The sequence below is a fragment of the Salvelinus sp. IW2-2015 genome, linkage group LG4q.1:29, assembly GCF_002910315.2.
Source record: "Salvelinus sp. IW2-2015 linkage group LG4q.1:29, ASM291031v2, whole genome shotgun sequence".
In the NCBI taxonomy this organism is placed as follows: domain Eukaryota; kingdom Metazoa; phylum Chordata; class Actinopteri; order Salmoniformes; family Salmonidae; genus Salvelinus; species Salvelinus sp. IW2-2015.
This window is the reverse complement of record NC_036842.1, coordinates 86,071,512-86,086,509: the sequence shown is the minus strand read 5'-3', so window position 1 is coordinate 86,086,509 and position 14,998 is coordinate 86,071,512. Positions and strand designations below refer to the sequence as shown.

At 44.5% G+C, this 14,998-nt stretch overlaps 1 protein-coding gene across 7 annotated transcripts in view; it reads right to left on the bottom strand.

Annotated features, from left to right (window-relative positions):
• Positions 1-454: 454 nt before the first annotated feature.
• Positions 455-14,998, bottom strand: part of LOC111962714 (fibroblast growth factor receptor substrate 2) — a 22,477-nt gene continuing 7,933 nt past the window's right edge. For 6 of the 7 annotated variants that reach the window (XM_070443214.1, XM_023986011.2, XM_070443215.1 and 3 more), the window contains one exon: positions 455-1,963. In XM_070443214.1, coding sequence (XP_070299315.1) covers positions 848-1,963 — 1,116 coding nt within the window. In that variant the 3' untranslated portion in view covers positions 455-847. Of the gene's footprint in view, positions 1,964-10,699; positions 10,864-11,362; positions 11,430-14,998 lie in introns of those variants that run through there. The other variant, XM_070443219.1, reaches the window with a different exon arrangement.

Below are 14,998 nucleotides of genomic sequence, written 5' to 3'. Positions count from 1 at the left end.
TTTGTTTAACACTATGGTTACTACATGATTCCATGTGTTATTTCATAGTGTTGATGTCTTCACTATTTTTCAACAAAGTAGAAAATAAAAATGAAGAAAAACCCTTGAGTAGGTGTTCTAAAACTTTTGACCGGTAGCGTATATCAGATGGCTGATCTGATTTGTTCAAATATTGAGGGATATCAAACCACATCGGGTCATTTATATAAGGAGGCCCATACCCACAATATCAAACCTTGTATAATTTGGATAGAATTACATGTCATACCTTCATATCTAGTTAGTGCTCGATCATCTAGGATTAAAGTTAAGGGGGCTAAGCATTGATCAGCTAAATACAAACAGAACAGACATTTATTGTGCCAAAATCTAGTGTACATTGTCAGAAACATGTAGTGTACCATGTAATCCTCAGATACTGAAATTACAGCAGCATGTAGTGAATCATAAAAAGGCTAAATGGAATGCTTTGTTCAGTAATACTGATTTGTACCGGGGGGGGGGGGGTTGGGTGAGGAGGAATGCAGTCCAGTCTTATTAACATAATAAACAACCCAAATGCACTGTAGAATGAGTGAAGGAGAAGAGGTATTATATTACCATAGGAATAAATTGGTATATCGCAAGTAAGTACCTACTTTGGTAACCAACCACACACAACAGAAAGTCTGTTTAAATCTCATTTAAGACCGATTTCTGGAGTCTCTTTGAATACATTTCCAATGTCTCCATGGCCTGTGTTTCTCTGTCTTTGTGTTTATTAAGAAAGTCCCCTGTGTAGACTGCCTTCACATGTTTTTTCTAAAGGGGTTCATAGTAGAAAAAGGTGCCAGAAGGATCTGTTCAGTCAGACAGTGCTTTTGGTGGGCAGCTCCGTACTATTGTGCCGCGTTTTCCTCGATGTTCCGTCGTCGCGCGGCCGAGCCTTCTGRAGGCTTGACATGGCGGCGGTGCGCTCGATGTCTATGAAGGCATAGAGCTCGGTACGGCGTGTGGGGGTGGTAGGCGGCAGCGGCGAGGTGGGGGTGTGGGGGTTGCTGGTGTCCGAGGAGGCACCCTTGGCAGCTGCGGATGAAGAGGTGGTGGTAGATTCCATCTCCAKCTCGATGTAGTTGAGCGTCTTGGGAGGCTCCTGACACAGCAGCCCCAACGGCCGGCGGAAGTCAAAGTTGAAGATGGTGTGGCGGCGTACCATGTCGGGGGCACAGCGAGCGCTGAGAGGAGCCGTCACATTCTCTGTGTTGACGTAGTTGTGGGAGGGTTCCATGGCCGAATGAGGGGGGTAGGCTGACAGGGGGTGGGAGTAGGAGTGGTGGTTGTAGCCGTTGAGGGATGGCGTCTTCAGCCCCCCCTGGCCGCCTCCATTGTTCTCCACCTGCTCGTTGCTGGGCTTGCGGGTCTCCCAGACGGGCGGCAGGGCCGGGAGGTTCTCATAGTCCAAGAGGGCCGTGCGTCGCTGGGCTGAGTTGTTGACATTCTGCAGGGTGTCGGGGGGCGTGCGGTGGAGGCGGGGGGCTGTTACTGGGGCAGTAACCCCGACAGAGGTGCCGTTGGAGTGTGTGTGGGGCGGCTGAGGCTGGCCCTCCAGTAGGGCTGGGGCCTCTGTGGCACAGTGTGTGTCCGTCTGGCTGTTAGTCTCCTCCTCTCCAAGATCCGGGGACTCTGGGTCCTCCCCTGCCTCCTCTCCATCTCCACCCCCAGTAGACTGCTTCCCCTTGGCCATCTTCTTCTGTACAGGGGTGGGTCCCAGCACAAAGCGCAKCCCCAGGGGCTCCAGCAGTACCTGGGGCTCTTCCTGGAGCTGGGGCATGGGGGGCAGAGGCTCTGGTCTGGCTACCCGTGGAGGGGGAGGTGTAGGGGGACACTGGGACTGGCCTGAGTCGGGGCTGTCCAGAGGGGCTGGAACAGTCAGAGGGCTAGGCTGGTCATCCAGCAGACCTGTGGTGTTCACATAGGTGTGGATCTGTAGACGGATCAGGAGACGGGGTTAATATAACATCGTCATCACACCAACTCGGCAGCTTTTACATTAACTCATTATTACCCATCAATGTCACAAGTGGCACAGTGGATGTTCTCTTTAGTCTAGGACAGGGTTCTCAATTTAAATGAATATTATTTTGGCCAAGGGATCCATGGAATAAGTTTAGAGGGTGTAATACAACACAATGTAATCAGAGTCCAACATTATGGCTGGGGCCAGTAAAAACAATAACCAGTAACTTCTCCGCGCATTTTAACATTCCAGTTCCACATTTACCTGCTGTCGCAGTCCACCATTGAAGACTAGACTACACACGAAAAAGTCATGCTATTTGTATTTTAACAATATGATTGGCCATTCATTGAAGCACCACCACGCTCCCACGAGTCACAACTTCTCAAACAGTACATGAGTTGATTCCTTGACACAGCACACGAGAACAAAAAGTAGTGGCTTTAAYATATCAGCTTTAAATCTGCAACAACAAAAAATGTCTCTGCCCCATGACAAAATGTATAGAATGCAGGAAATAGCTTAGCTTGAAAACAGATTAKTTTTTTTATGCTCTGGTGCAGGCCTTTAAAATGTTCCTTCCCAAGGCCCGTGCTTTGGTTCGTCCAGCCATGCACTGCCGGAGTAATAGTAAAACTCCTTATATGCCATTTTTATCTGTGTTCTGATTTTGAGAGGGTCCCTGTTGAATTTTCTTTCACAAAAAGGAGCCCCCAGACACAAAAGGTTTGAGAACCCCTGGTCTAGGAGACCTCAAAATGTGCTCTGCCAAACAACTCAAACATTTATATTGAGAGGTCTTGTTTCATCTACACTGTGTACAAAACATTAGGAACATCAGTTCTTTCCATGACAGACTGACCAGGGGAATCCAGGTGAAAACTATGATCCCTTATTGATGTCACTTGTTAAATCCACTTCAATCAGTGTAGACGAAGGGGAGGAGACAGGTTAAAGAAGGATTTGTAAGACTTGAGACAATTGAGACATGGATTGTGTGTATGCCATTCAGAGGGGAATGGGCCAGACAAAATATTTAAGTGCCTTTGCACGGGGTATGGTAGTAGGTGCCAAGCGCACCGGTTTGAGTGTGTCAAGAACTTCAACACAGCTGGGTTTTTCACGCTCAACAGTTTCCCATGTGTATCAAGAATGGTCCACCACCCAAAGGACATCCAACCAACTTGACACAACTGTGGGAAGCATTGGAGTCAACATGGGCCAGCATCCCTGTGGAACACTTGACACCATGTAGAGTCCATGCCCCAACGAATTGAGACTGTTGTGAGGGCAAAAGGGGGTGCAACTCAATATTAGGAAGATGTTCCTAATGTTTTGTACACTCAGTATATAAAGCTATAGGGGCTGGAGTATTTCAGTGTGCTGGCCTTATTCTATTCCCTCAGATGTTAATGTGTTTGAAGGGAGTTTTCTGCCATTACATTTTTTGTGCGGGCTGCCTAAGCGTTATTTCAAGTCGCTTAAGTCCAAACAGTGTAACAAAKATAATAAATCAACGACTAAATCCAGTTATAAAGTATGCAGAAAGATAATTAACCTATATATTTTTTATAATATCTTTGAGAATAAAAAGGTGCTCCCGAGTGGAGCAGCGGTGTAAGGCACTACAGACCCTGGATCGATTCCAGACTGTATCACACCCGGCTGAGATTGGCCCAACGTCGTTAGGGTTCATTAGTTGTTGTTTTTTAAAGTATTTTTTTAATTTAACCTTTATTTAACCAGGTAGGCCAGTTGAGAACAAGTTCTCATTTACAACTGCAACCTGGCCAAGATAAAGCAAAGCAGTGCGACAAAAACAACAGAGTTACACATGGGATAAACAGACAAACAGTCAATAACACAATAGAAAAATCTATATACAGTGTGTGCAAATGTAGTAAGATTACGGAGATAAGGCAATAAATAGGCCATAGTGGCGAAATAATTACAATTTAGCATTGACACTGGAATGATAGATATGCAAGTAGAGATACTGGGGTACAAAAGAGCAAAAATACATAACAATATGGGGATGAGGTAGTTGGGTGGGCTTTTTACAGATGGGCTGTGTACAGGTGCAGTGATCGGTAAACTGCTCTGACAGCTGACTATTYAAGTTGGTGAGGGAGATAAGTCTCCAGCTTCAGCYATTTTTGCAATTCGTTCCAGTCATTGGCAGCAGAGAACCGGAAGGAAAGGCGGCCAAAGTAGGAGTTGGGGATGACCAGTGAAGTAAACCTGCTGGAGCGCGTGCTACGGGTGGGTGTTGCTATGGTGACCAGTGAGCTGAGATAAGGCGGAGCTTTACCTAGCAAAGACTTATAGATGACCTGGAGTCTGTGGGTTTGGCGACGAATATGAAGTGAGGGCCAGCCAACGAGAGTATACAAGTCGCAGTGGTGGGTAGTATATAGGGCTTTGGTGACAAAACAGATGGCACTGTGATAAACTACATCCAATTTGCTGAGTAGAGTGTTGGAGGCTTTTTTGTAAATGACATCGCTGAAGTCAAGGATCGGTAGGATAGTCAGTTTTACGAGGGTAGCAGCAGCAGCAAGAGCGACATCATTGATATATACAGAGAAAAGAGTCAGCCCGAGAATTTAACCCTGCGGCACCCCCATAGAGACTGCCAGAGGTCCGGGAAAACAGGCCCTCCGATTCGACACACTGAACTCTGAGAAGTAGTTGGTGAACAAGGCGAAGCAGTCATTTGAGAAACCAAGGCTGTTGAGTCTGCCGATAAGAATGCAGTGATTGACAGAGTCGAAAGCCTTGGCCAGGTCGATGAATACGGCTGCACAGTATTGTCTTTTATCGATGGCGGTAATGATATCATTTAGGACCTTGAGCGTAGCTTAGGTGCACCCATGACCAGCTCGGAAACCCGATTGCATAGCGGAGAAGGTACAGTGGGATTCGAAATGGTCGGTGATCTGTTATGTTAACTTGGCTTTCGAAGACTTTAGAAAGGCAGGGCAGGATGGATATACAGTTAAAGTCGGAAGTTTACATACACCTTAGCCAAATACATTTAAACTCAGTTTTTCACAATTCCTGACATTTAATCAGAGTAAAAATTCCCTGTCTTAGGTCAGTTAGGATCACCACTTATTTTAAGAATGTGAAAAGAATAATAGTACAGAGAATGATTTATTTCAGCTTTTATTTCTTTCACCACATTCCCAGTGGGTCAGAAGTTTACATACCAAAAACGAATTGAGTGTAGCATTGCCTTTAAAATTGCTTAACTTGGGTCAAATGTTTCAGGTAGCCTTCCACAAGCTTCCCAATTTTGGCCCATTCTTCCTGACAGAGCTGGTGTAACTGAGTCAGGTTTGTAGGCCTCCTTGCTCGCACACACTTTTTCAGTTCTGCCCACAAATGTTCTATGGGATTGAGGTCAGGGCTTTGTGATGGCCACTCCAATACCTTGACTTTGTAGTCCTTAAGCCATTTTGCCACAAACTTTGGAGTATGCTTGGGGTCATGTGTCCATTTGGGAAGACCCATTGCGACAAGCTTTAACTTCCTGACTGTGTCTTTGAGATTTTGCTTCAATATATCCACAACTTTTCCTCCCTTCATAATGATGCCATCTATTTTGTGAAGTACAAACCACCAGTGCCCCCTGCAGCAAGCACCCTCCAAATGAATGCTGGCCACCCATGCTTCACAGTTGAGATGTGTTCTAGTCTTGCCAAGCGTGCCCCGCTTTTTTTCCCTCAACATAACATGGTCATTATGGCCAACACAATTTCTGACTTTTTTGTATGTCATCAGTACAGAGGACATTTCTCAAAAAGTACGATCCTGTGTTCCCCAAATGTCAGTTTGCAACCGTGAGTTGGCTTTTTATATCGGTTTTGACAAGTGCTTCTTCCTGCTGAGCGGCCTTTCAGATGTATGCGATGATTAGGACTTGTAACCTCAGGTGGAGAATAGATTACTTATTTGCCCGTTTCCATCGCATCTTCACAAGGGCCTCCCGTTGCTGATGTTCTGGGATTGATTTGCATTTTTCAGAATCACTGGAAAACGACGTTCATCTCGTAGGAGAACAGCTAAACGCGTCTCCTTCCTGAGCGCGTATGACTGCTGCGTGGTCCCATGGTGTTAATACTTGCGTAACTAATATGTGTTGTCACACACCGATGGACGTGGTACCGAATTGTAGTTTTCTTGCTTGTTGCGTTTTGCAGAAGTTTGGCTTCTGGTGCTTTCTTCGGATATTTGGGGTTTGGGTTTATTGTGAATCTGCGAACTGGTTAGAGGTCCAGGGTTGGTTGCGGAGTTATTGTGTTTGGTTTCGTCTTGGGATGTGTGTGGTCTGTTGGAGGGCGTTGAGTTCATTTTTTTTGGATTTTTCCCATGGTGAGTGTTGGCAGCCAGAGAGGTTAGGGCTTATCTTTGGTAGTTGTGTGTATGGAAGGTATGGGTGGGTTCGACGGTAGATACGATATTCAACAGGTTGTTGAGCAGGTCCTCTTCCATATGATCGTTTGCTATTATATTTAGGATTGTCTTTTTTTTCGCTCATTCTTTGTTTCAGAGGTGTTTAAAGCTCGTCTAAATGGCCATGAATATAATTTTTTGTGTTCTGGAGCAGTTTCAGCTTGTATTTAATAGGCACAGGTATCTTCTGTTTATGTTGGTGTTTGAGGTTGTTGTTTATCCTTTTGGCGTTGATCGGCTCGACTGGTATTGGGTTGTGTGTATAGTGTGCGTGTTTTTTGCTGTCTGTCATGCTTTTTGGAAAAATTATATAAGTGAATAATCGTTCCTGGCTGTGAGAGAGCGAAGGGTGTTTTGTGTGTGCGTAAAATTATTGTTTGTTTTACTTTGGTGTCAGTGGTTCACAAAGTTATGATTTGGCCTAGAGCGTTTATTGTGTTTGGTTGCCTTGGGTGACTTAATTAACATTTTTTTGTGGAGGTGGTTGAATGATTTTTTTGGTAAATCTGTATTTTTTTTTAATTTTGAAGATGTCTTCTACCTAGTTATTTGATAGCTTCCCGACTTTTCATGTAACTGTAGGTCCTATGAACAGTATTGCATTTGTGGTCTAGAGTGGTCTGTCGTTGTGCTCTGTTTTGACTATGAGTTGTGGGGAGTGACCTGTGGTCGTTTGGGGCTAGTGCTTTTTACTCACTCATCGGTGGTTGAGTGGTTAGTTGCGTGTTGAGTGGTGTTTGTAGTGGGTTTTAGGCTTGTCAGTCTTTATGTATCTGGTATTTATTTCGACGAGGTTGAAGGTGTTTTTGATACGATATGTGTTTCTAGAGTTATATGGCGGGGATTTGCATAGAGCCAATGGGTTTGGGCTGGGTGGGATGTCATGGTTGGTTTAGAATATGGTATTGTTGAGGGTTGTGTTGCCTAGATTGTTTGTTGGAGTCTGGAGACTTTTAATTATTGTGTATGGGTGTCACGCATATTTTGCTTAGGCGTGTCTGCTTGTTGACATAGCTAGCTGTGCTCGGTTCATGATTCGTCGTTGGATTTGGGGTTGAGAGGTTTAGGAAGTGCTGTTTTGTGGGTGGCGTTCTTAGTCGCCTATTAGTGTGTTGGTGCTTGGCCGTTGTGCGGTGAGTGTGTTGGCGTGGATGTGCAGCTGTTTTTGGTCTACGGGATGGTATTGAGGCGGTATTGTTTTGCTATGAGTGTGTGGATATGCAGTGTGCCAGTTTTGGTGTGTGGTTTCTATCGGAGGTTTATGTTCTTGTGGTTATCTTTATTCTGGTTTCTGGGTGACATGCTTCCTAGCCTCAGTGCAGTGGGCAGCTGGGAGGAGGTGCTGCTTTATTCTCCATGGACTTTACAGTGTCCAGAACATGTTGGAGTTTGTGCTGCAGGATGCAAATTTCTGTTTAGAAAAAAGCTAGCCTTAGCTTTCCTAACTGATTGTGTATATTGGTTCCTAACGTCCCTGAAAAGTGCATATCACGGGGGTTATTCGATGCTAATGCAGTACGCCACAGGATGTTTTTGTGCTGGTCAAGGGCAGTCAGGTCTGGAGTGAACCAGGGGCTATAATCTGTTCTTAGTTCTACATTTTTTTGAATGGGGCATGCTTATTGAAAGATGGTGAATGAAAGCACTTTTAAAGAATAACCAGGCATCTCCACTGACGGGATGAGGTCAATATCCTTCCAGGATACCCAGGTCGATTAGAAGGGCCTGCTCGCTGAAGTGTTTTAGGGAGCGTTTACAGTGATGAGGGGTGTCGTTTGAGCCGGACACCATTGACGGACGCAGGCAATGAGGCTGAGATCCTGGTTGAAGACAGCAGAGGTGTATTTAGAGAGCAGGTTGGTCGGATGATATCTATGAGGGTGCCCGTGTTTACAGATTTGGTGTGTACCTGGTAGGTTCATTGATCTTTGTGTGATTAGAAAGGCCTGCTCGCTGAAGTGTTTTAGGGAGCGTTTGCACAGTGATGAGGGGTGGTTCGTTTGACCGCGAGTACCATTACGGACGCAGGCAATGAGGCTGAGGATCCTGGTTGAAGACAGCAGAGGTGTATTTAGAGGGCAGGTTGGTCAGGATGATATCTATGAGGGTGCCCGTGTTTAAGATTTGGTGTGTGTACCTGGTAGGTTCATTGATCATTGTGTGAGATTGAGGGCATCTAGCTTAGATTGTAGGACGGCCGGGGGTGTTAAGCATATCCAGTTAAGGTCACCTAACAGTAGTGAACTCTGAAGATAAAGGGGGCAATCAATTCACATATGGATCCAGGGCACAACTGGGGCTGAGGGGGGTCTATAACAAGCGGCAACGGTGAGAGACTTACTTCTGGAAAGGAGGATTTTTAGAAGTAGAAAGCTCGAACTGTTTGGGCACAGACCTGGATAGCATGACAGAACTCATGCAGGCTCATATCTGCAGTAGATGCCACCCCCCCCCCTTTGGCAGTTCTATCTTGGCGAAAATGTTATAGTTAGGGATGGAAAATTTCAGGATATTGGTTGGTCTTTCTAAGGATTCAGACACGACTAGGACATCGGGTTGGCGGAGTGTGCTAAAGCAGTGAGTAAACAAACTTAGGGAGGAGGCTTCTGATGTTACATGCATGAAACCAAGGCTTTACGGTTCAGAAGTAAACAAATGATAGCGCCTGGGGAATAGGTGTGGTACTGGGGTCTACAGGGCCTGGGTTAACCTCTACATCACCAGAAGGAACAGAGGAGGAGTAGGATAAGGATACGACTAAAGGCTATAAGAACTGGTCGTCTAATGAGTTGGGAACAGAGAATAAAAAGGAGCAGATTTTGGGCGCGGTAAAATAGATATTCAGGGCATAATGTACAGACAAGGGTATGGTAGGATGTGGAGTACAGTGGAGATAAACCTAGGCTTGAGTGACGATGAGAGAGGTTTATCTCTGGTGGGACCAGTTAGGCCTGGTGAGGTCTCCGCAGTGTGGGTGGTGGGACAAAAGAGCCTTATCTAAGGCAAGGTTAGCAGGACTGAGGGCTCTACAGTGAAAATAAAACAAATAAGGACTAGCCGAGACAGCAGTAAGACAGAGCGCATATTGACATTAGAGAGGGGCATATTGACATTAGAGAGAGGCTTAAAGCAGTCACAGGTGTTGATCAGGGAGAACTAAGACAACAATGGGTAAAGGGCGATAGAATGGGCAGAGCGGGTCAGTTATGGACATCAGGACCTGAGTTCGAGGCTGGGGCGCGACAGATAAACAAAATGGGGTACCATGAAGATGGGTCTTTGGCGACATCGCAAAGGAGAAAGCCCGTTGAGACCACGTCAGCAGACGAGTCGTGATGGATCGGCGGGACTCCGCGTCGGACAAACAAAGGGTCCAGGACAATTGGCAAAAGAGGGATTGTTGCCTAGAATTAGCTGGTATATGGGCCTAGCTCGTGGCTAGCTCAGGGCTAACTGGTGCTTGCTTCGGGACAGAGGCATTAGCTAACAGTAGCCACTCGGTAGCAGCTAGCTACTAGATGCGATGATCCGGTGTAATGATCCAGAGCAGCAGGAATCCGGTGATGTGGTAGGGAGAAGCAGTCCGATATGCTCTGGGTTGATATCGCACTGTGCAGACTGGCATGTATTGTCCCAGCTAAAGCTGGTGGTGTCCGAGCTAAAAGGTGAGACCACTAGCCGTGGCTAACAAAGAATAGTAGCTAGTTAGCTGACGGAGGTTTCAGTTATAAGGAATAAAAAATAGCAGATCCGTACCAACATTGGGTAAGGCGGGTTGCAGGAAAGTATATTTTGTTCATAGATAGAAAGTGAGATTAAAATGTATACAAGAAAAAAAGAGGCTATTTACACGGGAATAGACAAAGACAATAACAACACACGACCGGACTGCTACGGCCATCTTGGAATGTAGAAATTGTGAATAAGAATTTGTTCTTAACTGATTTGCCTAGTTAAATAAAAAGGTAAAAAATAAAAAAAGAAGTGAAAATTCCCAAAACAATTAATTTAGCAGTACAGATTTAGTGTATGTTTGATCAAAGTCACAGCATTAGCCATGGCAAAATGCATAGAATTGCAGGAAATGAGCTTACAAATGCAATAATGTACTCTACACTAAGCCAAGATGGGGGCGTCTAAAAATGTTCCTTAAAATTCAGCCACGTTGCCAAGCCCCCCCGACCTCCACCCAAGCCCCCTTTTATCCAGAAAAAAACTCTAGTTTGGTTTTGAGTTGCTTCTCACCGCATCATCAGCCACTGCAGGGGGTGTGAGGACTCCTCTCCCACCGAGGGCAGGTGGGTGCTGGCCACAGACGGGTGGCGCGTGGAGGGGTGTGAGGGGGTGTCGCCTACCCGAAGGGATCCGGGTGACACCATTGGGCATGGTGGGGACAGAGTAGCCCAGAGCTAGATTGACATAGAGAAGGGAAGAACTGGGGGGGTCAGTGGGGACAATGTCACAGAGTCTATTTGGAATAGGCCATTTCTTTCTCGATAAGCTAAAATATAGAAAGGTACGCTAACTTTTTTAACTATAGTAGATTGACATATGCTAGTGATTGGCTGAGGAAAAGTAAACGTGGACAGTTATTAACATGTTCAAAGAGCACATCAGAATTCGGTAAGGACCGCACATTTTTGCAAATCCTCGACTTGCATGTTCTGTATAATATGAATTACCATATTCTAAATGTGATTTCTGTCATTCTGAGAACTGGGGGAAATACTCTAATAGGTTACGCCACCCCAATGCAGGTCGCAGTACGTTTCTCAAATGTCCGGCAACACGGAAATCATATATATTTCGTGTTGTATATATATGGCAATGGCATTTCGGGTCAGCAAGTATGGAAGAATGTATTTCATAATTGGGCCAGTTCTAGTTGTAGGATGAATAAGGTCTTACCAGTCTGGGGTTGTGGCTCCAGCACGGCCTCCTCCACCAACCTGATGCTGTGGCTGTGCATTACCTCCTGCAGGCATATTTGAAGACTCCTCTGCCCGCGACACTTGAAGGCAAAGATCCCTAAAGACACACAAACAAACGCAAATGACAAGTAACAAATAAAAACAGTCAAACAGCAGTCAAAACAGTCAAAAAACAACTCAGGAATCACATATGTGCGCACGACCGCAATACAGACAATTGAGACGCACAACATTATCAGAACTGCTAGACCTTCATGTTTACATGTTTACACGAACCTATGCCCTTGTCTACCTTGTGAATATCATAAAATGGACTGGGTAGGGGAAGGCAAAACAGAACGGTAGAGATAAGGACAAGGAAAGATAGCAAAATATCAAGAAGGAACACATTTAGGAACTACCATAAGTACAGCATAACAATAGAGACAAACTAACTAACACCTGCATAATGCACAAAGAGAAAAACACAAAACACACAGCTATGCTCTACTTAGTGCAAAAAAAAACACAAAAAAAAAAAAAAAAAATAAACAAAAAAACTCCCAGTCAACTCACAGCACACAGAGTCAGACACAGGCATCCCATAGCTGTAACCACACGAAAACAGAATCACTAAAATGACATCCAACTCCCATACTTAGTCACTGATGCCATCAATTAATTATATTTTGACAATATTCTTGGTAATTCACAGCTATTATGTCATTGCATCATCACAACGTGAGGTGGAGACACACCTCACATTGAGCTTCTTGCATCGTTAACCATAGGTAAGCCAACCATAGCCAACCATCAGTAACCACTCCCCCCTGTGTCCCAACCCCACTCTCTCCCGTTTCCACCAGACCTCATCCTTTCGAAAGCCACATGGATGGAGTCCAAAATAACCACACAGACATGTTTTTGTTATTGGCCATTGCAGCATACTCAATACGGTCCAAGTCAAGTAGTCACGGTCACAACAAGCTGATGCTTTGTTGGGGCCTATGACCTATTGCAGATGTTGATTCAATGTAATACTGATGTTTAACATGTTCCATGTTAGATCCACAACACTGTGTTATAACTTTTTCAACATTATGTTGACACCGTTTGGTATGTATAGTCCTGCCAGGCAGCGTGAGGCACCACATCACGGTTAGTTTAGCTTTGGAGTCGACATAAGCTGAGAATGGTACTTGAACAAGATGACAAATCAACAAATCAAGATAAGTTTAAAACAATAGATTGTGGTTCGGGAATGGAAAATACTCAATTAGTTGACCTGGCTCCCGTCTTGCATCGGTGGCCGCTCTCGAAGGACGAAGGGTTGGAGTTTCAGCACATAGCGACGCAGCACCACATGTTTTAAAGGGGGGGGGGGCAGCCACCTAACATCGTCACGGCGATGAGTGTGGTGAGGACCAGGCTCTTGCTCCGTCAGCTCCATCACGACCCGACCCGAGCTCAGTTCCCCCATCTCCATCCCACGTTATCACCTGGCAACAGCAACAATCACTGTTTAGACAACAGTCACTCCTGCTGTCAGTCAATACAAACCATGTACCTACAACTGAATCACTGACAGAGTGGTGATTATTGTGAAACCCAATATGCTTCCATTAATTTTAATTCAGGTGGGAAAGGTCTACAGATTGGTTTTTTTACGAAACCTGTCATACCTAGATTTGGGGTCTGACTCAGCTTGGCAATGGCCCACACTTGAAGTAGGATTGTTGTAACAGTATCAAGAGACCAAACCTTAGTCTTTGGTTTGATGATTATCGTGGGCATTGATACCTTACTCTGGACAGCTCCAAGCAGCTTCCCATGGCTTCTTGCAGAGCACCTATTGATGTCATGGGGATAAGGTATGTGCAAACCATAAGAGCCAATACAGTCCGTCAGTGGTGTGAATGCACATCGCATGGCAATTGTAGCGTTCTAGACTACAATTTACTGATTGATATGTGAAAGAGACAAAGACTGACTACAAACCTCTTGTATTAAAACAAGAGGGTTCTCTACCTAGATCCAGGCCACCAGTATCCCTGGTTCTTTCCCTCGAGCTGAGGAGGAGCATGTCATGATGCTTTATCTTGCTATGTCCAACATAAAATGTGGGCCTGACACTCTGGCACACATTTTAGGTTTTACTGTTCCTGCACACATTTAGTTACTGTCAGCCCAGAGTTAGGTAGCTACTGGACGAATACATATGAAAACTGGATGATCTCAAGCAGTGTTGTGATAACTATTGGATTAGTTAGCTAGTTAGCCTCTGTTGAGTCTTCCAAGTTAAACATTTAAGACGTTCGCTGATGCTTAGGGAAAACTAAATAGCTAGCTACGGTGGGCTAACTCCCATTTGTAGAGAGCATGTGGCAAAGCTTTTTTTAAAATGAGATCAGCATACCAGGGTTATTGACTCAGTACGATTATTGATATGAAAGCGGTCATTGACTAATAAAATAGTTCCATTTTAGCGTGTTCGTAGATCCATCATTCATTGGTAAGAATCGTGGTCGTGGTGGACAAACTGCGTAGCACCTCATGTGTAGTCTTTCTGTGCTAACTAGTTTAGCTACTCTCACCGCACTCAGTGAGAGTTCTAGTGCGTTAAGTCCTAACTTACTAGCCAAGAAAACTAACGTTAGCTAGGCTAATTAGTAACGATTGGTCAAAAAACTAATCTGAAATCAAAGTGCATCTCTTCGCTAATACATTAGAGCGGATACCCAACGAGTCCCTGGCAAATTTGGCCATGGGGTACGTTCTTTCCAAACGTTTCAGACACAACACGATCGCAACAAGCTAGCTACAGCTCTGCTGTCGCATATTAAGCTAGCGTTAAGACCTGTTAGTGTTTGTAGCTCAACTCCACCATCCTTCTCTGGGTTGCTAAAGCGCCCAAAAAAAACAATCACTAGCTTCTTCCAAAGGGGCTACCATTCTTGTTTCGAAACGCAAATATTGATGTAACCCAGTATAATCTTTTATTATGTTCTCCGCTGTATAGAGTGGAACAATAAAATGAAGCTATTGTATCCTGTGAGTCTTTTAGTCTAACGTGTTATTATGTAGCTAGCTAGCTGCCAGCTACATTCAACAGCAACTTGGCCTAAACTTCCGAGAGTTTGAAGGCAATCGAGGTTTTGGAACTCTTGTGTCGAGCCGTCCCACCAAATCATGACTCCAAGTCATACATCAATATTGACAGATGATACTCAAGATAATATAAATTCAATATGAATAAAAAATGATATTCAATTATATTTTTACCAGTTATGTAAGTATTTTATTGAAACACTTGAAGAATAATTATTAATTCCCTTCATTCTTGAATATGATTACAGGTATTACATTGATTGCAACATGGAGAAAATCTACATACAGTAACTACTATCAATTTGTGTAAAACGACTTCACAGAATCAATCACTCACTCAATATGATTACAGTCATGTTGACAACTTGTAGCGGTTGTGGGATTTTCAGATCGTGTGATTGTTTCTGTAGTTCCACTGACATGATGATAAAATACATCATTCTTATTTTCTACATAGCCTACACAGCAAAATGTGGCGATCGCGCACAACGATACACGGTGGTGCTTTCATAACGCGATATGATAA